This window comes from Belonocnema kinseyi, chromosome 6 (assembly GCF_010883055.1).
Source record: "Belonocnema kinseyi isolate 2016_QV_RU_SX_M_011 chromosome 6, B_treatae_v1, whole genome shotgun sequence".
Taxonomy (NCBI): domain Eukaryota; kingdom Metazoa; phylum Arthropoda; class Insecta; order Hymenoptera; family Cynipidae; genus Belonocnema; species Belonocnema kinseyi.
Window position 1 is genome coordinate 44,502,909 of NC_046662.1, and position 24,106 is coordinate 44,527,014.

The following is a 24,106-nucleotide window of genomic DNA, read 5'->3' on the forward strand; positions in this document are numbered from 1 at the left end:
AAGAATTAATGCAACAACCCTATTTAGCTTGTTAGAGATTGCTAAACACAGTAAAATGCTAATCATGCTAATTAAGTGTTGATAAGTCATAGTTATTTATAAGTAATTTATATTATGGTTACACTTTTGAAGTTTTTTTTTTTATCTTATATAAATTAATTGCGTGACAATGAATTGTGTTTCTAAAAAAATAGGCTCGAGAACATTGATGAGAAATAACTAGTTTTTTAAAAATAGTTACATTTTTTCAGTAGCAGTAACTACAAACAAATAATTTAAACATCCAAAATACTTCACTGATATCAGTAAAATTAGAAAGGATTTACAAGAATTCAAGGGAATTCAAGATACTTTGACGAAATTCATAAGAATGTAAAAGAATATAATTAAAACCAAACTTTTAAAATCGAAAAAAGTTCCATCGGATTCAGTGAACTTATGATTGAACAGTATTCAAGGATAAATTCAACAGAATTTACGTAAATTGAAAGAGAATTCAAAAAATAAATAAATTAAATAAAATGTGAGTACAGTTAGAGAAATTTATAGAAAACGAGAAGGATTCGATGAAATTCATGAAAATTCAAAAGGTGAATTGAAAATAAATTCAGGTAAAATTTTTAAAAAATTGTAAAAAATTTATAAGAATGCAAGGGAACTGAAAAGAATTTGATGATTTAAAAGAATGTAATTGAAAAAATTTTTAATCGAAAAATTTCCATCCAATTAAATAAAATGGGATTGAACAGAGTTCACAGTAAATTCAACAGAATCTAAGTAAATTGGAAAATAAATTTAAAAAATAGAAGAAAAATTCAGGTTAAACTGGAAAAAATCAAAGAATTTAAAACAATTTAAATAATTCAGGATAAATTGCAAATTAATTCAAGCGAGTAATACAAATTAAATCCTAAATATTCCATTGATTTGAGTAACATTGACGTGAATTTAAAAGAATTCAAGAAAATTCGATGAAATCGGTAGTAAATAGAGATAAATTAAAAATAATTCAAGTAAATACAAAAGTGAATTCAGCTAAGTTGGAGTGAATAGAACTAAGGAATATGAATCTGATAAAATCTAAATGAATTCATGGTGAATATACAAGTTTTGAGGGTGAATTAAAAAAACTGAAAAATCCAAAAAAGATTCATTAAATTCAGAGGATTTTAAGGGGATTCAAAAAAATTCAAGATCAATTTAAAAGAATTCGAAGAAACTCTAAAAATTCTGGAAAATTCCGAAACCCTTGGATTCTCTGTTATAATTTATTGAAAGAAGTGACTAATGTGATACTCATATTTAATAAATGAATATGGTGACTTCATCTTAAAAAATGAATAAAAAGTGATTTGAGAAAAAAGTGACTTAAATCTAAAAAAAGTAACGATACTTGGGTACTTTTTTTGCAAACGTAACTAAGAAAAAGTTATCGTGTTAATAAATTCACTACATGAATGTTTAAGATATTGTTGAAGGTTAACTAAAAAAATATAATTTAAATAAATAATATACAAAACTCAATGTTTTATTTTCAATTTTTTAACTTCTAACTTTTTTCTAGTATTTTGAAAAAAATAATGTTTAAAGTCGTAGGTATAAAAAAGCATTGACGAGCTCATAAAACCAATTATGTGAAAAACTTGCTTTCCATTCCGTACTGTATTTCTTGAAAATGACATTCTTTTCCAAGTTATTTTGATGTCCAAATTATATTTTTAAGCTCAGCGACATCAATAATTTTTTTCAAACACACACAGATTTGAGACATAAAAAAAATTTGGCGCGTTTAAATTTTTTATTCTCTATGGTTTTCAAATTAAAAAAAAAATATGGGTCCCCCAAGCTACTTTTTAATTTTTGTACATTATAAGTTTTAATTAATTAAAAGTGGCTGATTCAAAATCAAGTTTGACCGATTCAAATAATAGCTATTTCACAACGGATAAATCAGTGATCAGTGAATTTTGAAAGCATTCAATTTGACTATCTGATAAAATCAGTCTTTTTAAAGAATCCAATCTGTTGAATTTTCAACTAAAATAGATTAATTGTCACTAAAAATGTAATTGATAAATTTTCAATTGACAAAATTAATTTTTAACAAGAAAAACAAATCACATAAAAAATTAATGTTGTGCCAAGGAGATTAATTTTCTACAAAAAAAGATGAATTTTAAACAAAATACAAGAATTTGCAAGTAAAAAGTTGAATTATGAACTACAAAAATATTAATTTTTAACTAAAAAACAAAAACGAATTTTCAATAAAATCGTTAAATTTTTAACCTGAAAGATAAATTTCAGCCAAGGAGATAAATTTCTAATCAAAAAGATGAGTGTTCAACTAAAATGATGAATATTATACCAGAAAAATTCATTTTTAATAAAACATTTTAACTTTCATCCAAGAATTTGAATGGTAAAAAAATTTATTTTGCGTCGAGATTAATTTTTTTCAAAAAATACAAAATTTTAAAAAAATTCCATAATTTTCCACCAAGTTGAATTTCTTGCTTAAAAAAAATAATGTTAACCAAAAGAAAACGAATTTTCCACAAAATAGTTAAATTTTCAATTAAATAGATCACAATTTTCAACCAGGAATGAATTTTCAATGGCAAACTTGAATTATTAAAACAAAATTAATTTAGCGCTAAGAATTTTTCATTTTTTTTTTATTTTCCCATGAATTTTCAACCAACTAGTTTAATTTGTAACTTTAAAACATATAATAGCTGATATTTTCAACAAAATACATGAAATTTTCACCTGAAAAGGGTCAATTTTCAACCAAAAAGGTAATAATTAAATTTTCAGTAAAAAAAGTTAGTTTACAAAGAAAAAGAGTAGCAATTTATATTTTGACCAAAACGTATATTTATTTTAACTTTAAAAAACAGTGAAATGAACAAAAAAAATGTTTTACTAAGAAGAATAGTTTTTTTTTTACCAAAGGCGAATTTTCCACAATAAACGCTTTTTATGAAGTTCATTTCCAATTAAATAATTTATTTTTGTTAAAACAAAGATCGCAATTTAATTAAAATCATGATTCTTTACCTAACACACAAATATTTTCTAAAAAAGTTATTTATCTTTCAACCAGATAGTAGAATTTCCTAATAAAAAAGATAAATTTTCAACAAAAAATTATGTAATTTCTACCAATAAAAAGGAAGTGATCTAATCGGCAACATCCATGATCGAATCAATAATTTCGAATGATCTAAACTGCAACTATCATTGATTAAACCAGTTATTTTAAATGACATAATCAGTAACTTTTACTAATCAAATCGATGATTTCGAACTATATAACCAGCAACTTTCACAAATTCAATTAGTCATTTTGATTGATCTAATCAGTAAGTTTGAATCTGTTCACCAATAAATTATGGTTCATTTTAATCAATTATTAAAATTTAGGTATTTAATGAGGAATTTAATTTAGAAATGATTTTACAATTTTGATAATTAGACAATTTAGTCACTTCCAATTACCGAAAATCAGTAATTTCAAGTGACTGATTCAGTCAGCAATATTGACTGATTCATCTGCTAAAATGACTGTTTTGATAGTAGAAATTACTGATTTTTTCTGTAAAAGAATGCTTTTTCAATTTAATCAGTCAAATTTTGATCGACTTAAATTTAGTGTACATTTCTCGTATATTTCCCGCACAAATAAAATTTTTTCAATATTCTAGCTTTTCCTACACGTTGGACACCTTGTGCTATACTATTGTTCAAATAAGAACTTTTATAAAAGAAAAAAATTAATTATATATATTAAGCAATTTATGTGGATGAGAGACAGATATTGAAACAATTGAAATTGTAAATTAACACTAGATGGCCAAAAATTCGACGACATTACCTAATTTAAAATGAATTTCAATTATTAAAAAATAAATTATTTCATAATTGTTTAAAACTACGAAAACGTTTTCATAATAAATATATTGTTCAACGCTTTTTTATTAGGGCTGAGTAAAAAAAAAATTTTGTTTCAACTTTTTAGATATCTCCTTTATTCCCAGTCGAAAATTGTAGAAATTTGTTTTATGGTAGAAAAAATTATGACCAATTTTATCTAAATAAAATTTTTTATAAAAGAATAAAATTTGAAATTTTGTTCAAATTTAACAACTTTTGTCGCACACCCAATAAATTTGAAAGAAAAAACTGTCCGAAACCCGAATTAAAGAAATAATTTTTTTATTCCGCCCTATTTCGTATTTAGAAATTAATTCAGTACCGAGAATATGGATGTAGCAATATCAATTACTTTTTAGATTAGTTTATTCATTTTTTTAGATTTTAGTTTAATTTATTTATTTCTCAATTTGTTGATGTAGATTAGATTATTTCAAACGTGTATATTTCCCGAAATTTTTAATAATAAATAATAAAGAAAAAGTGCAATGAAATATTTTAAAATAATTATTTTTTAATTATTCTTGCACCTTTGCACAAACAAATTTTATCGTGAAATTAATCATTTAAGAAAACTAACTATTATGTTTTGGGTTTTCAGATAATATGTCTGCGGTGCAGCCCTTCACCAATGGGCTCATCAATGGCATCACAAAAAATGAAAAGGTAAACTCTCTTTTCAATTAATTTTATTATTTATGATTATTTTTTAAACTGTCAAAAATCATATCTAGAAGGAAGAATCATAAACATATTCAATTCCAAATTAAATATAAGAGATTAAAATTCTCAGCATGTTTCAATTTCGCGTTTCTGTAATTTAATGAGATTAATTGCATTTTGATCATTCAAGTTTCAAGACAAATTTGCTATGCTAATTTATGTGTCGCAGTTAACGAACCTATGTACTTTGTGCAAGGTTTTCGTCTTGCCTTGTCGCGTGATTTTTTTTTTAATATTTAAGAAATAATAAAAAACTAATTCTAATTTATTCAGATTTTTTGTTGCTTTTGTTGTTATCGGTTTCTCTCAATGCCGATTGGGTAATTTGAAAAACTTGAAGTTTTATTTTTACAAAAATTGAAACATTACCTTTTTTCAATGTTTCAGTTACATTTAAATTAAAATAAATATTTTTGAAAAACAAAACTTACTCAAAAAGATAAATTTGGAACAAAAACTGCGAGAATTATATTTTTCAATAGAATAGTTTCATTTTCAATCAAAGTAATGAATTTTCTATGAAAAAATTAATTCTCAACAAAAAGTGTAATAGTTGATATTTCCACCAAAAAAGATTTTAATGTTCAATCAGAAACAGTTAAATGAAACCAAAAATATGAATTTTCAAACAATTATTTGAATTCCTAACAAAAATAGACCAATTTTCAAACCTAAAAGAGGAATTTTGGACCAAAAAGTTGTTTTTATAACCCAAAAATATGCATTTTCCATCAAAATAATTAAATTTTCAACTAAAAAGAGACGAGAATTTTTCAACTGAAAAAGAACAATTTTCTAACAAATATTTAACCAAATTTTCAGAACTAAAATAGTGTATCGAACAAAAAATGAATTTTTAAACCACTAGCTGAATTTTCTACCAAAAGAGGTACATTTTCAACAAAATAAATGAATTTTTAACAACAGTTAAATTAATTTTCAATGCAACAAAAATCTTCAATCAATGCAATGAATGTTGAACCAAAACGATCATTTTTTTCCAAACAAGAATAATATTGATCAAAGTACATGAATTTCCAACTAAATTGAGAATTTCTAAATTAATTTTCAACCTAATAGTTCAATTTTCAACGTAAGAAATGAATTTTCAACCAAAAAGGTTAATTAGTTACCAAGAAGATTAATATTCTGTTACGAAAGACTAAAGTTTCAACAAAATACGGAAATTCTCAACCGAATAACTGCATTTTCAAGTAAAGAAATTTTTAACAAATAAAATAATTTATTCAACAAAAAAAATTAATTTTTAACCAAATTTTGAATTTTTAAAAGAATTTTCAACCTAAAAGTTCAATTTTCTATGAACGAAATGAATTTCCAATCAAAAAGGTAAAGAAGTCAAATGTTAAACCAAACATGATAACTGTTAAATTTTCAGTTAAAATATTAATTTCCAACAATAAACAAAGACTTTTCAACAAAATAGTTCAATTTTTAAAGAAAGAACTTAATTTTTAACTAAAATAATTAATCTTCAATAAAAAAAAAGAATTTTTAATTCAATAGTTGAATTTTCAACCCAGAAAAGGACAATTTAAAAAAAAATTAATTTCCAACAAAATAATGCAATTTTTAACCAAATAGATGAATTTTCAGCCAAGAAGATTGAATTTTTATAAAAAAGAGAAATTTTCAACAAAAAAGGAAATAGTTAAAGTTCCACTTAAAAATTCATCTGCATGAAAATAGTTATATTTTCAAGGAAATATATTATTTAAAATTGTTTATAAGACTTACGGTAAAATCTATAACATAATGTTTGGAAACTGAACTGACATTTTTTAAGGAAAATTATCAAAGTTTATATTGCAATTTTTCATCTAATTTTCATAATTTTTAATTTATTATTTTAATTTAAAGAGAAAAATAATATATATTTTTCTCTATTTAATTTCAGATGATTATCGAGAATGGCGTTCGATATGCCCAAGCCAGTCAAACGGGCCGTGATGGTAAGATTTAGTTAAAAATAATCAAAAACCAAGAAGTTTATTTCAAATCGAAAAATTTCTATGTATAATGTGGATGCTAAAAAAAGAATTCTGAATCTCGAATTGCATTTTCGAATTATAATAAAACCGAAAATACAAATTCGAGCCGGGAATCACATTTAAGGTTTTTAAAAATTGGAATTTTAAAAGGTTTTCAGAGAACAAATAAAATTTTCTTAAGATTTCCAGGACAATTTTTGATGATTTTTTATTTTAGTAAATTATTTTTAAGAGAATATTACAAAACAGTTGAAAAGATTTTTAAAATTGTTAAAAATTTGAAAGATATTTAAGGCTTAACAGTTTTGAAAAGCTTCCAGAATAATCTAAAAGTAGGAAATATTTTTTTTTATTTACAAAAAAATTTAATTTTTTTAAAATTCTGAACGATTGTCAGGAATTTTGACCATTTTTAAAAATTATTTTAGGAATAATTTGATTCAGTTTAGAAGATATTTAAAAATTCTACCATTGGTATAGAAATTTCACATTTTGAATTAAAAATGAAATTTCTTGTATGAAAACTAATTTGTTTGGTTTAGAATTCAAATTTTTTCTTAAATTTGTATTCTGTTATGTTGAAATCAACTATATTTTGTTAAAGATTTCTCTTTTTTTATTTAACTATTTTGTTGCGTGTTTTTTTTTTTTAATTAATTTTTGTAACTGAACTTTTGACTATTTCACTTAGGTTTGAAAATTCATCTTTTTCGTAGAAAATATAATTACTTTGTTGAAAATAATTTGAAATTAATTAAAGTAAAATATGTTTTAGTTGAAATATTGAATATTAAATTTTTCTTTAAGATTTCATGTTTTATGTTTGAAAACTAAATTACTTGATTGAAATTTGAACTACTTTGTTAAAAATTAATTTTTCTCGGAGAGAATTCATAAATTTATTAAAAAATTGATCTCTCTGACTGAAATTGTAACTATTTTGTTGAATATTCGTATTCTTTGGTAGGAAATTCAGCTATCTGATTAAAGATTTTTTTTTTAATTTAAACAAAATGTGTATTTTTGAAGATTTTTAAACCAAATTTACAAGTGTTGTAAGATTTTTGAATGGTTTCAAGTGAATAAAACAGTTTACTTAAGATTCATGCAAAAATTTCATGGTTTTTATTTTTTTTTTTAATTAATTCTAACGCAATGTTTCAAAAAATTTACAAAATTGTGAAACTAAATCCGGAAGATCGTAAGGTAATTTTTATAATTGTGCAGAATTTTTGAAAAATTTTAGAAAAAGTACCATGATTTTATAAGATATTTAGAATGTATATTAATTTATTATATATTTATATATATTATATATAATTATTTATCATTATTTATTATATATTAAAATTTATATTAAAGTTAGAAGGCTATGAAATGTATGGGAATTAAAAAAAATGGGAAAAAATCGAATTCGTTTAAAAGATATTTAAAAGGTTTTAAAGGTTTTAAAAGATTCAAAAATAATAAAAAATTGAAAACATTCAAAAAACTTTTTTAAATATGATCTATTTTTTAAAGATTTCGGAGAGTATTAGATAGATTTATATAAATTTCACCTTTTCGGTTAAAAAAGCAATTGTTTCATTGAAAATTAATTTGATTAGTTGAGGATTCAACTATTTAGTTAGAATTTAACCTTTTCTGGTTAGATTCTACTCTAATTTGTTAGAAATTAATTATTTGTGGTTGAAAATTTAACCATTTTGTTGAAAATTCTTTTTTTTTGTTTGTTTGAAAAATTCTTTTTTTTAATTGAAAATTTAACTTCCATTTTTCATTGAATATAGATCTCTTTTAATGAAAAATTCTTGAATTTTGTCAACTATTTCATTTTTAGTGGAGAATTTAATTGCTGAGTGAAAAGTTGATCTAGTTTATTAAAAAAAAATTGTTATGAAGATTATTGATTTTAGTTTAAAATTCATCTCAAGGGAATAAAGAAGTTTTCGTTAAATTAGTGGGAAAATTTAATATGATCTTTTTCTTTTTAAAAATTAATTATAAGAGAAAATAGAAAAAGATTTAAAATGATTTTATAATATTTCGAAAAAAATATATAAAAGATTTTAAGAAACATTTTCAATTTTGTAAGTTTAAATCGTGTTTTAAAGTTTTGGAAAGATTAAAAAATTATTTAAATCTTTTAGAGATTAAGATATAGTTTTTCATTTCATTACTATTATGGATTAAGTATTGTAGAGTTATTATAGTTTTAATTTTCTAAAAACAGACAAATTCGCAATTTGCGACCGGAAATGCAATTTGATATTCGAGCTTCATTTTTTTTTTCTACAAATTTATATACATAATGAAAATTATTTATATTTAATTATTTTTCATTTAACAATTGAGAGAAGCTATACGTAAATACGCAGCAGACAAGAAGCTATTTTGAAATTCATAAAATGATTTTTATACTAGAAGAATTATAAAATATTCTTTATTCTAAAGTACAAAGATTGAAGATCGAAAATTAACTGATGAATAATTAATAAGGATTAATAAGTATTTGCCTTTTTTCGAGATTTCCCTCGACATTTTTCTCTTAAAGCGTGTTACGAAATACTTAAATTCCACCTGAATAGGATTTTATTGAAATTCAATTATAAAAATGTTTAATTATAGGTCCAGATCAGATCTTGTACTCGGATCTAGACACCACATCGGATGCCGATGGTAGAGTTCGAATCAAATTGGACAGTGAGGGTCCAAATTCTCATGAACCTATTTCCGTTCCTGGACTTTTATCGAGGACGGTCAAAACTTATCCTAATCAAATTGCTCTTGTAACGAGAGCAGGGCCAGATGGTAAAAGAAAAAGTTTCACATATAGGTACGTTTATATTTTTATTGAAAGTAACAAAAAAAATTTTTTTTAATTGATATTATTTAATTAAAAAAGTAACTTTTTTTAATTCATTTAATTTGTGGAAAATTCCTTTTTTGTAGAAAATTAATCTTATTGGTTGAAAATTCAGCTATTTGGTAGATATAAAATTCAATTATTCTTAATGCAGATTCTTCATTTTATTAAAAAATTTATCAGTTTGGTTGAAAGTTAATTTTTTCAACTGAAAGTTTAACCGTTTCACTTTGAGTTGAAAATTGACCTTTTCTAGTTCAAAATTCAAAAACTTGAATGTAATTTTTTTTAAATGGAAAATTCACTTATTTCGTTAAAAAATCAATTATTTTTTTTTTTAAATGAGTTTTTTGTCATAAAATCGACTTTTTTGGTAGAAAATGATCTTTTTCTTTGGGAGCTAATCTTATTATTTAAAACTTCTTTTTTTTTTTAAGTTAAAGCATTCCAGATAAATATTCATAGTTTTAGTTGAAAATTCAAGTTTTATGTTAGAAATAAATTTTCTTGAACTGAAAATTTAGCTATTACATTTCTATTTTTGAAAATTTATATTTTCTAGTTCAAAATTCGTCTTAATTGAAAATTCAACTATTTCGAAGAAAATTAATGTATTTTGTTAGAAAATCTCTTTTTTGTAGAAAATTATTCGATTGGAAATAAAATGATTTAGTTGAAAGTAAAACTCTTGTTAAAAGTTAATTTTATTTTGGTTGAAGGTTCATTGTTTTAATTATAAATTCATTTCTTTTGTCGAAAACTGAGCTTTTTGTATAAAATTCTTTTTTGACTAGAAATTTAAATATTCAATTTTTGTTCGAAAAATAATCTTTTTTAGTTGAAATTTGTGTTTTTTTAGGAGAAAATTAATCTTCTTGGTTGAAAATGAGCCTTTTTTGGTAAAAAATTGAATTATTCTTGTAAAATATTCATTATTCCAGTTAAAGATTCATCTTGATGTTTTAAAATGCAACTTTTTTCAGTTAAATATTTACATTTTTATTCTAAAATTTATCACTTATTTTAAAAATGTATTTGAAATTCTTTTTTTTTTTAATAATTTTTTATTTATAAATTGAGCTAGTTGTTCAAAAATTGATCTAATTTGCAAAAAATTCGCCTTTATCGTAGAAAGTTAATTTTTATGGTTAAAAATTCATCTTTTTTGCATAAAATTCAACTATTCCAGTTAAATATTCATAAGTTAAGGTAAAAATTTATTAGTTTGGCTGAAAGTTAATGTTTTAAACTGAAAATTTAACCGTTTCATTTTGAGTTGAAAATTGACCTTTTATAGTTAAAAATTTGGATGTAATTTTGTCTGTTTTAAATGAAAATGAATTTATTTCGTTAAAAAATAACGAGTTTTTTGACGTAAAGTCGACTTTTTGGTAGAAAATTATCTTTTTCTTTTTAAGCTAATCTTATTATTTAAAAATTCTTTTTTGTTGTTTAAAGTTCAAGCATTCCAGTTACATATTCATAGTTTTAGTTGAAAATTCATGTTTTATGTTAGAAATAAATTTTCTTGAACTGAAAATGTAGCTATTCAATTTCTTTTTTTGAAAATTTATATTGAATAGTTCAAAATGCAACAATTGTGATGAAAATTTTTCTTTCTTAAGTGAAAATTCAACTATTTCGAAGAAAATTAATGTATTTTGTTAGAAAATTTCTTTTTTTGTAGAAAATTATCTTTTCTTTGAAAGTTAATCTTCTTGTTAAAGTTTTTTTTCGGCTACAAATTCAAGTAATATAAATATTGATCATTTCTTTTGAAAATTCATATTTTAGATTGGAAATAATATTATTTGGTTGAAATAATTATTTTTGAATAATTTTAATAATTAAAAATGAACTCAGAGAACACCCGAAGACAAAGAATAAAAGAGTTAGAAGCTTTTTAATAATTATGAAATATCTGAGGAGAAATGGTTTCCGTTTTTTTTTCAAAGAATAATTTTAAGTTTAAAATTTTTTTTAATGTGTGTTAAAAGAATATGGAAGACTTTGATAAATGTTTTAATGATTTTTTTGTAAGGAATTTCAAGAGAAAATCGAAAAGAAATCACCAAACATTTTGAATTATTTTCTAAAATCTTTCAAAAGTGTGAAAGATTTTAAAGCAAAATTTTGCCAAATTATATAATTTTAGAAAAAATTAAGTAAGTTTAAGAGATATTCAAAAGATTTGAAAGGATTAAAAAATAATTAAAACTTGTAAAGATTTTTTAAGAATTTGGTAAAGTTTGACGAAGATGAAAGACATTTTTTCAGGTTCCTAAAAGAAATTAAAATGTTTATTTCGAAAAATTAATTTGAAGATATTATTTAAAAAGATTTTAGAAGATTTCAAAAATAGTCAAAGAAAGTAAAAGTCTAGAAATTAGAAGGTTTAAAAGGTCTGACAGGATTAAAAAAAAAAAATTTTCTTATGTTCGTGTGCAAATTTTAAATAATTTTTCATTTTGAAAAATGAACTTTAAGAGAAAAATGAAAAAGGTTTTTAAACATAACAAACGATTTCCTAAAATTTTTCAAAATAGTTTAGAAGATGTTAAAGCAAAATTTTTCAATTTGGTAAGATTGCAGAATATAAACGAACAAAAATTGAGTAAATTCAAGAAATATTTAGTAGAATTTAAAAGAATTTCGAAAGTTTTCAAAAGACTAAAAAATGTTTCTTAAAATTGCTGGGAATATTTAGAAGATTTTAAGGTAATTTTTAAAAATTTGGAATGATATTTATAAATTTTGAGAAAAATTCGTGGCAGTTAAAAATATTTTCAGAAATTTAATACATTTTAAATATTACAAATATATGAAAACTCAGAAAAAATTTCTAAAATGTATCAAATATTTCTTGATTGCTTCCCAAATTCTAAAAGTTCTAAACATATTTTAAAAGAACTCGAATTTTTTATAATATTTCGTAAAATCCTATATTATGAAAAAAATTTTTTTTTAAATCTTCGAGATTCTTTTTTGACAAGCCTGAAACATTTTAAAATCTTCTAAGTTTTCTCAAGAATCTTATGAAAATTATATTTACATAAATTTAAAAACAAGGTGATTATACTTATTTTCTTTTTCTCAAATCTCAGAATTTAATTTCAACATGGATTTATTATATCACTTCGAAAAATAATTTTCGATTAATTTGAGTGTTGTCAAAGACAACACCTTTGTAACACCGTTACAAAGCCTAATTGATCAAAAAAATATAAAATTTAAGAGTTTGTTATTATATTATATTATCATATTTTAAAGCGTCAATATAAAAAAATTATTTCTTGGTATATATTTAAAAGTGATTCAATATTCTGGACTAAAACAAAATAACGAAAAAATCATAAATTAGCAAGAAAAAAATCCCGAATTATAAAATAAATTAATCGTTAAATTCCCATAAATATTTCTATTCCTGAAATTTAAGTTTGACGAAATTTAAAATTTGGTGAAAATAATTATTAAATTATTTACTAATTAATATTTAATTAAATTGTTTGCCTTATTTATAATTATATTAATAGCTTATAAATTAATAATCAATTATCTATGTTCAGTAGTTCTAAATTTCTAGAATTGAAATATTTGTGGGAATTTAATTATTCGTTTATTTTACAAGTCGGTGAATTTTAGTTTCGGATATTTTTAAATTCGGGATTTTATTTTTTGTCAATTATAGATCTTGTCGTTATTTGAAATTTGGAAAATTTTATAATTTGTTAATAATATATATTTTTGGTATTTTTTTGTTATTCATTTGTGTATTTGTTATTTATTTTTTAATTATTTTGCATAAATTCTGAATATCCATGCACTATGAAAAAAAAAATTATTTTAAAGGGTTTTTCATATTTATTTTGTAATTTTTATGCATTTTTCCTATGTTACTGCATGGGTTTGTAGAACAAAAAAATTCATCTCTGGTTAAACATTCATTTTTTAACTACAAATTAAATTATTCAATTTTTGGTCGAAAAGTAATCTTCTTCAGTTGAAAATTCGTTATTTTTCTGGTTGTAAATTCAACTATTTGGCTTTTTAAAGTAGTTAAACTAGTTGTTCGAATATTGATCTACTTTGCAAAAAAATCGCCTTTTTGTATAAAATTAATATTTATGTTTAAAAACTGATCTTTTTAGCATAAAATTCAACTATTCCAGTTAAGGATTCATAAGTTGAGTTAAAAATTAATCATTTTGGTTGAAAATTAATTCCTTAAACTGAAAATCTAACTATTCCATTTTTTGTTGAAAATTGATCTTTTCCATTGCAAAATTCAACAATTTGGATAAAAGTTGGTCGTTTTTAATTGAAAATTGAGCGTTTCATCTCTTAGTTTGGAGGTGAAATTATTTGGTTGAATATTCATTATTTTATGTGAAAGTTTATTGCTTTGGTTAAAAATTGAACTATTTTTCTGTAAATCCTTTTTTATTTTTTTTTTGTTGGTCAAGAATTAGATTTTTTGATAGACAAATTCAACTATTGTATTTTTAGTTAAAAATGTATATTTTTTGTTTGAAAATTCAACTGTTTGATCGAAAATTGATGTCTTTTATTTAGAAATGAAACTAGTTATTCGAAAATTGATCTAATTTGTTAAAAATTCGCCTTTTTTTTGGAAAATGAAACTTTATGGTTGAAAATTCACCTTTTTAGCATAAAATTCAACTATTCCAGTTGAAGATTCATAAGTTTTGTTAAAAATTAATCAATTTGGTTGGAAATTAATTTCCTAAACTGAAAATGTAACTATTCCATTGTTTGTTGAAAATTGATCATTTTTATTGCAAAATTCAACAATTCGGATAAAAATTTGTCTTTTTTAATTGAACATTCAACTATTTCGTTGGAAATTCACGTATTTTGTTTTAAAAAATCGGCTTTTTTTGTAGAAAATTATCTTTTTCTTTGAAGATTGATCCACTTGTTTAAAAATTCTTGTTTCGGTTAAAATTTATGTTTTAATTTTGAATTGGAATTATTTGGTTAAATATTCATAATTTTATTTGAAAGTTCATCGCTTTGGTTAAAAATTGAACTATTTTGTTTTAAATCCCTTTTTCTTTTTTTTTTGTTGTTTAAGAATTAGATTTTTAACAGACAAATTAAACATTCTATATTTAGTTGAAAATGTATCTTTTTTTTGGATGAAAATTGATATTATTTGTTTACAAACTTAAAATTTTTTGTTGAAAGTTTATGTAATTTGTGGAAATTCCCTATTTTTTTTGTAGAAAATTAATCTTATTGGTTAAAAATGCATCTTTTTTAAGTAGGTATAAAGTTCAACAATTCCTGTTGAAGATTCGTCATTTTAGTTAAAAATGTATCAATTTGGCTGAAAGTTAAATTTTTCAACTGAAGATTTAACCGTTGAACTGTTTCGAGTTGAAAATGAACCTTTTTTTAGTTCAAAATTTAACAATTTGGATGTATTTTTTTTAATAAAAATTAATTGGTTTTATACAATATTAATTGGTTTTATGAAATATTCACTTACTTTGTTTTTTTAAAAAATGAGATTTTTGGTATAAAAATGACTTTTTTTGTAGAAAATGATTTTTTTTCTTTAGAAGCTTATATCATTATTTAAAAATTCTTCTTTGTTGTTGTTAAAATTGAAGTAGTCCATTTAAATATTCATGATTTTAGTTGAAAATTCATCCTTTAGGTTAGAAATAAATATTCTTCAACTGAAAATTTAGCTATTCCATTTTTTTAAATTGACATTTCCTAGTTCAAAATTCAACTATTTGGATGAAAATTTGTCTTTCTTAAGTGAAAATTTAACTATTTCGTAGAAGATTTGTGTATTTTGATCGAAAATCTCTTTTTTGTTGTTGTAGAAAATGATCTTTTTTTGAAAATGAATCTTTTTGTTAATTTTTTTTTTACAAAATCAAGTATTATAAATATTGATTTTTTAAAATGAAACTTCATCCTTTAGATTCGAAATAATATTATTTGTTTGAAAGTAAAACTCTTTGGTTAAAAATTATTTTTTTTTTTTTTGGTTGAAGGTTCATCGTTTTAATTATAAATTAATTTCTTTGGTTGAAAATTGAGCCGTTTGGTTGAAAACATGCTTTTTCTTTGGATGTTTTTTGGTTGAAATTTTTTTAACTGAAAATGTAACTTATTACAGTTGAATATTCCATAATTTTAGTTAAAAATTCATCTCTATTTAAACATTTATTTTTGGACTAAAAATGTAATTATTCAATTTTTGGTGGAAAAGTAATCTTCTTTAGTCGAAAATTCGTTATTTTTCTGGGTATAAAATAATCTTCTTGGTTAAAAAATAGCCTTTTTGGTTAAAATTCAAATTTTCCAGTTCAATATTTACAATATTATTTTAAAATCTATCAATTAGTTTCCTGTAAAACGTGATTATAACTTTAAACTTCTTCAAAAGTTGAAAATCTTGTTCGAATTATAATGATTTTTATTTTAAAATACGAATTTTTGGCGTAAAATGTTAACGTAACCTATAATTGCTGAGATTGTAAGTCCTGACGATGATTTCTGTAAAATTTCTTGTTGAAAATGCTAATTTCCGATGAAAAATAAAAAATTAATACAAACCAAAAGTTTTAGAAATTCTAAGTCTTCTGCGAAACTTTATGATTTTATAATCAAATTCTTTTTTATAAAATTTTTAATTATCAGCGAAAATAACTACCCTAGTACATTTATAATATTTTGTAGATTTAATTTGTAGTATTAATTTAAAAATTTTTAATAAAAAACAATTTCAATTAATAAAAAGCTTATAATCAGTGAGAAATATTTTTTCTAATTATGCTGAATTTATTGAAAATTCTAGGAAAAGTACTACCATTTTGAAAAATATTTAGAAGTTTTTGGCAAAATATAAGCGATTTTTTTTTAATTTGGGAAAAAAATTGAATTATCTTAAAAGGTATTTAGAAAGCTTAGAAGTTTTAAAGATATTCCAAAATAATCTAAAAGTAGGGAATTAAAAAAAAAATTACAACAAAATGTAAGTTTTTGAAAATTTTGGAATTTTATCTTTTCGGTTAAACATGCAATTGTTTGGTTGAAAATTAATTTGTTTGGTTGATATTGCAACATTTTTTTTTGAAAATTTGCCCTTTTATGGTTGACAATTTAACTATTATTTAGGTTTGTTTTCCCTCAAAATTAATTTTTTCAACAGAGAATTCAACTATTATAGTTTTGGCTGAAATATAACTTTTTTAGTTGAAAAAATATGTATTTCATTAAAAATTCGTGTTTTTTTTGTAGAAAATTCATCTTTTTCGTAGAAAATTTGATTACTTTTTTGAAAATGATTTTTTTTTTCTTTTTGAAAATTCATATTTTCGGATTGAAAATCCAAGTTTCTGGTTAAAAATTCACCTATTATGTTGAAAATTCGTATTTTTGGATCAATTCAACTATTTTGGATTTTAATTTAAAATATTTTTTTAATTCAATTTTGTGTGTTAATGTAATTTTTAAATTTTAAATAAAGAACAATTTCAAGTAATGGAAAGACAATCAGGGTTTCAAGAGCAATGATTGCAAAATTTTCGAGACATCGGGATCTAAATTTGAATTATTAAAAAATTTTACTAATTGCAATCAGTGACTGAATTCCAGCTATGAATCAGTTATTATTGTTGAAGAATTAGAAAATCATATGGATTCATTAGTTAAACAATAATTTGATTCATAGCTAGAATTAAGTTACTGATCAAAATTAGTAAAAAATTTAACTGATTCAAATTTAGGGAGAAAACAAAAAAAATTTTGAAGCAGTATTAAAGTTGATTAGATCTGTCAGGGATTACTTTACTTTAAACATTAATATTAAATTTATTTCATATTTAATTTTTAAAGCCTTAAATCGTATATTCATAAATATGTAATTTTTTTCTTCAACAGGGAATATGAAAACAACGTGAGAACCGTAGCAAAAGCATTTTTAAAGTTGGGCCTTGAACGACATCACAGTGTTTGCATCTTGGGATTCAATAGTCCACACTGGTTTATTGCAGATCTTGCTGCCATATACGCAGGGTAAGAAATCATCATTTTTAAATGTGAAATTATATTTAATTTATTTATTTTTAATTAATTAGTTAATTATTTTCAAATTAATTAATTTAATCAGATGTTGTTTTTATTCTAAAAAGTGCTATTTGAAATGTTTTCTTTTTAGAAAAACCTCGGAGGTAAAAAAAATTTAAAGGAAGTTTAAAATATTTCAAGGAATATTTAAGTAATTTAATTAATTCGAAGGGATTTTAAGGCGTTTGAAATATTTGAGAGCAAATACTTTTTTTTTTTTGAATTTCGAAAGATCTTTTTCTAAGATTTTCAAAGGCCTATTAGGTTTCAAGATATTTAAAAATATTTCACAGGATTTTATAAGATTTTTGATGATTTAAATCATTTTATGGGTTTTATAGCTCTTATGGTATTTTAATACATTTTCCAGGATTTCAGGAAATATCGCCAGATTTCATTAAATTTTACGAGATTTAATAATATTTCCGTGGAATTAAACAAATTTATTTAAGAGAAGTGAAGTATTTTATAAGGATTCTCAAATTTGAAGAGATTTAAAATTATTGGTTGGAATTCACTCCGGATTTTTATTAATTTATCCTGAATTCTTCTAATTCTTTGTAATGCTTTTTTGTAAGATCACTCAATTTTACTCAATTCAATCGATTTTTTTTACTTTTTGTTTAATTTATATACAATTCTACTAAAATCAGTAGAATTAAAAAAATGTAATTAAAAAAAATGGTAAACAAATTATATAGGTACATTTTTAACTGAATACTTTGAACTGTGGATGTAATTATAGCCGAAATTTTATTTGATCAATTTTTAGTTTATATTGTTTCGATACTAAATTTTTTAAATTAAATAGTTCAATTTTTAAATTAAAAAAATATGATTTTTTAACCATAAGTCGCGGGGTCACATTTTCATTGAGCAGAATTAATTTTCAAATAAAAGAAAACAACCAATTTTCTACAAAACAGTTTAATTTTGCACCAAATAGTTGAATTTTATATAAAATTGTCAAATTTTTGTGAGTCAGCTCGACGAATTTTATATGAAACAGTGGAATTTTGAACCCTATAGTATGCTTTTTTAGCAAAAAAGTAAATCTGCAAACAATAACTTGATTCTGCAACAAAGTATGTTGTTAAATTTTCAGTTAAAGAAATTATTTTCTGATTAAAAAAAAAAACAATATTCATTTTTTTTTAAAATAAACTCCCAACCAAGGATTGAAATTTTCAACCTAGAAAGACGAATTTGGAACCAAATTGTATTAGTTGATATTTCAACAAAAAGAAGTTTTAATGAAAAATAATAAATTGTTGAATTTAATTAAAATAGATGAATTTTTAAGAAAATACTTGAATACTTGATAATAATTAAAAGAAAGAATTACAAAAATATGAAGCTTTAATGTTAAAAGTTCCAAATTTTTGAAGATTTCGGACAAAAAAATGTAGAAGTCTTTTAAGAATTTTGAAAGGCATCAAAAGAATACAAATTTATTATCAAAATTCTTAGAAAAAATAAAAATTATTATTTTTTACATTAATTTAAGAAGAATATTTCAGAATATGTCCGAAATTTTCAAAAAAGAATGGGGAATGGTTTAAGGTAATTTGTTTATTCTTGTACGATTTTTGAAACATTGTACATAAAATTGGAGTTAAAAAATAATAGCAAAATTCTCGTTACATTTCTGAAATTTTTTAAAATGATTTTTAAAAAAAATTCTAAGGGAATATTTAAAAATATTTCAAAAGAAATTTTGACGTATAAATAATTTCTTCTAGCTTAAAATTGACTAAAATTATATAATTTTGAAATTTTAAAATTTATTCTTCAATTAATGGTATTGAAAATAATATCGTGGATTTCTATTTTTTAAATATTTGAACTGTAAAATGTCTAAAAGTTTAAATTTTGCAGTTTAACGACTTTTAATGACAACATTTTCAATTAAAGTGGTAACAGCTTCTATTTTACACGTGTAAATCCTTAAGCGTTTGAATTTTAAAAAATGTATAGCTTTAATTTTTAAAGTTTCCAATTTTTCAAGTTTCAATTTTTTGAATATTTCGAACGAAAAATGTAGAAGCCTTTTACAAATTTTGAAACCTCTCAAAAGAATACAAATTTCAAAAATTGTCAGGAATGGATGTGGAAGATTTTATGACCATTTTTTTTTATTCTTGTAGCATTTTCAACAAAAATTCCAAGATAATAGCAAATTTTTTATTATATTTGTCTAAAATTTTTATTTTTTTTATTCAAATTTTTAGAAGAATCAAAAATATATATTAAAAATGTTACAAAATTAGAATCTTGAAGGTCTCGCACTCACCACACAATGAGCACTATTTTACACTTTTTTTAAAATGACACTACTTTTTGTGTATTTAGAAAAAAATTATACTAAATACACTATTTTCAAATAAAAACGTCCAATCTTTAAAAAAAATGAATTTTTAACAAAATACATAACATTTTAACCAAATAGTTGAATTTTAAACCCAGAATATACACTTTTTTTAAAACAATGACACTATTATCAAATAAAAAATTGCAATCTTCAAACAAAAAAAAATAATTTTTAACAAAATAAATAAATTTTTAACTAAATATTTCAAGTTTCTACTAAGAGGATTAATTTTCTATAAAAATAGCAGATTTTTAACAAAATACATAAAATTTTAATCAAATAGTTAAATTTTGAGCCCAGAAGATTAATGCCATAGCAAAAATCAGGAATTTTTAACAAATTACAACGGATTAAATTTTTAATTTTAAATTTTCAACGGATTACTTTGAGCTATGAATGTAAATATTAATCCAAATTTTATTTGATTCATTTTTAGTTTATATTTTTTCGTTTCTAAATTTCTTTAAACTAAAAAGTTGAATTTTTTAATTTAAAAAAGATAATTTTTTAACAATAAGTAAAATAGTAACATTTTCATTGAGCCGAATTAACTTTCAATTTAAAAAATCAGGTAATTTTCTACAAAACAGTTAAATTTTCTACAAAATTATCGAATTTTTAAGCCAAAACGACCAATTTTCTACGAAACAGTTAAATTTTCAATCCGAGAATATGAATTTTTAACAAAAATGTTAATTTACTACCAATAACTTGATTTTTCAACAAAATAGTTAAATTTTCATTTTAAGAAATTACTTTTTAATAAAAAAAAATAATACTCTTAAACCAAAAATATGAACTTTCAACCAAGAAGATTAATTTTCTACCAAAAAGGAAATTTTTTAAACAAATTACATACATTTTCTAATTAATACTTTGAACCAATGAATTTTTTTTTTCATTTTCTATTTTCTTCATTAACAATTTTTTAAAACTCTAGTTTAATTTTTAAATAAAAAAAATTAATTTAAAAAAATTGTAAAATACTTTTTAATTTTTTATCAGATTGTTAAATAATCAGCAAAAGCAAAAGAATATTTTAATTAAAAATATATTTCAATCAAAAATATATAAAAAACAGATTTAACCAAAAAAGATGGAAATTCAACAAAAAACTAGATTTTTAATTTAAAAAATTGATTCTCTTCCTAAAAAGACGACTAGATACACAAATTTTCAAACAAATAAGTCAATTTTCTACCCATTTGTTGAGTTTTTGAGCTGAAACTACGAATTTTCTACAAAACAGTTAAATTTTCTACCCACAAATTTGATTTTGCAACAAAATAAAGTCAAATTTGATTCGAAAGAATTTAATTTTTAACCAGCCGGTTGTGAAAAAAAGGTGAAATTTTCACATGAAGAGATGAAATTTAAAACAAAAAAGATAAATTTTCAATAAAATAGTTGTTTAAAAAGAAAATTGGTTAATCTAGAAAGAAAAAAAATGTCAATCAAATTAACAAAAAAGTTGAATTTTCAACCAAGAAATATGACTTGCCGAATTTGTTAAATTTGCAACCAAACAATTTAATTTTATAGCAATAATAAAATTTTTATTAAAAAAAAAAGATTAATTCTTAACCAAAAATTTACTGGTACACAACAGAATGAATTTTCAACCAAAAATAGTTGAATTTTCTTATATGGTATTCTTAATTCAGTTGAAATTTAAAAATAAGAATAAGAAAAAGGGCAAAAACTGTGATGCATGCGATAAATAAATAGGAATTTTGATAATTTATAGACTAAATAATAACATTTAAAATAAATATTGAAGTTTATTTTTAATACTTGAACAATGTTATGCAACTATCTGTTGGTATTTAAATATTATTTGTCAGGGAAAAGAATATTTAATCAGATAATTTTGAAAATGAAGTTTCTCGGCCAACCTGAACATGATTTTCAACTCTTTAATTAATACTTTCTTTAATTCATGGTAAGAAGAAAAATTAATTATCTATCTGCCCTGACCTAAAAACATTTTTTTTCAGAGGTTTCGCTGCAGGAATTTACACAACAAACTCTCCCGAAGCCTGTCAATATTGTGCCGAAAGTAGTCGTGCAAACATAATTGTAGTTGAAGACGCCAAGCAGTTGGAGAAAATATTACAAATTAGGAAGAACCTTCCAAAGTTAAAAGCAATCATCCAGTACGATGGAATAGTTAAAGACAAGGGTGTCCTGAGTGTAAGTCTCTTTTTAATTTAAATAAAAACCCTGGTGGAACCAATTTTTATAAGAAAGTACAACATTTCTACAGCTGTAATTTTTTTGTTAAAGCTTTTACTTTTGATAAAAAAAATGTATAAAGCTTAACAAAAAAAAAAAGAAATACAATTAAATAAAAAGAGCTAAATTTTTTTTCGTATTTTCTGGCATGAAAGTGAAAAATAAGAATAAAGTATAAGTTTCCTTTTCTTTACTTTGTTGTAAAGATCCAAAAATTATTACAGAAAACTACAATTTTTTTAATTGGGTGTTTGAACACTTTTCATTTTACGTAATTTATTTTCGGAGGATAATTAAAATTTTATCTAGATATTCACATCTATCAAACGTAATTTTAAATTAGAGATGTTATTTATTTTTTTTTTTTAAAGTTATTAAAAATCAATCATTCGAAAAATTTCCAAACAATTTTGATGATTTTCTATTTTGAAAAATTATTATTGAGAGTATTTAGAAATATTTTTAAAATGCATTAATAAATAATACGTTAACAATTATTAATTTGGAAAAAATCGAGAAAGGTTAAGATATATTTAGATGGTTTAAAAAGATTCCGAAATAATTTAAAAATTGAAAATATTTTAATTCTTTCTATCAAAATTGCTACAAAATCTAAAAACTATTTTTTTTATCCATACATTTTAAAAAATATTTTAAAAATTTCAGAAAAGAATGTGGAGGGTTTTAAGCCAATTTTGTTATTCTCTTAGGATTTTCGAAAAATCGTAGGAAAAATCATTAGATTCCTGAAAAATTTTTGAATGATTTTTTTAAAAAAAATTTTCAAGAGAATATTTAAACAGATTTCAACACAAATTTTGATGTAAATATTAATTTTTTTTAGCTTCAAATTGAATAAAATTATATAATTTTGAGAATTTATGAATTTTTTGAATCATTCTTTCAGTTAGAAATAATTTATTTTGCAGAATAACGGCTTTCAAGGACAAAAATTTGAAGTGAAAAGTTTTAAAAACTTTCACTTTATACTCGTAAATTATAGAGCGTTTGAATAAAAAAAGTTTTAAGCTTTAATTTTAAAAGTCTCAAATTTTTGAAGAATTCGAACAAAAAATTTCGAATTCTTTTAATAATTTTTAAAGGTTTCAAAAGAATATTTGAAAAGATTTTCAAATTTTTCAGAACAGAATGTGGAAGGTTTTAAGGAAACTTTTTTATTCTTACACGATTTTCAAAAAATTTTAGATAAAATTCGAGTTTCAAGATAATAGCAAAACTTTCATTATATTCCTGGATTATATCGTGGATTTCGATTTTTTAAATGTTTTAACCGTACAATGTATTAAAGTTAAAAATTGTTAATTTTGCAGTTTAATTAATGGATTTTATGACAAAATTTTCAATTGAAATGCCTAGAACAATTAAAAATGTTTTTTAAAAACATTATTCTTAAAAGAATATCAAAAAATTTTTTCAAAAATTTTCTGAAAAGAATGTGGAAGATTTTAAGGCAATTTTTTTATTTTTTCTGGATTCTCGAAAAATAGTAGCAAGAAATAGAGTTCCAAGATAATAGCAATATTTTCATTATATTGTTCAACATTTTTTTAATGATTTAAACACAAATTCTAAGAGTATATTTAAAAATATTTCAGAAAAAAATTATGACGCATAAATTAATTTTTCTATCTTAAAATTGATTAGAATAATATAATTTTTCAATTTGATAAACTTTTTCATTCATTCTTCAATTTATAGTATTGAAAATAATAGCGTGCATTTACATTTTTTGAAACATTTGAACTGTACAATGTGTAAAAGTTAAAAACTTAAATAGTGATTTTATTCAATCAAATTTTTAACATAATATTTGAAAATATTTCATAACAA

At 22.0% G+C, this 24,106-nt stretch overlaps 1 protein-coding gene across 3 annotated transcripts in view; it reads left to right on the forward strand.

The window, feature by feature from the left end:
* LOC117174162 (very long-chain-fatty-acid--CoA ligase bubblegum-like) overlaps positions 1–24,106 on the forward strand; it is a 119,208-nt gene that overhangs the window by 63,055 nt on the left and 32,047 nt on the right. For all 3 annotated transcript variants that reach the window (XM_033362981.1, XM_033362983.1, XM_033362984.1), the window contains exons 2-6: positions 4,541–4,605; positions 6,581–6,635; positions 9,303–9,510; positions 17,464–17,598; positions 22,018–22,213. In XM_033362981.1, coding sequence (XP_033218872.1) covers positions 4,541–4,605; positions 6,581–6,635; positions 9,303–9,510; positions 17,464–17,598; positions 22,018–22,213 — 659 coding nt within the window. The remainder of the gene's footprint in view (positions 1–4,540; positions 4,606–6,580; positions 6,636–9,302; positions 9,511–17,463; positions 17,599–22,017; positions 22,214–24,106) is intronic.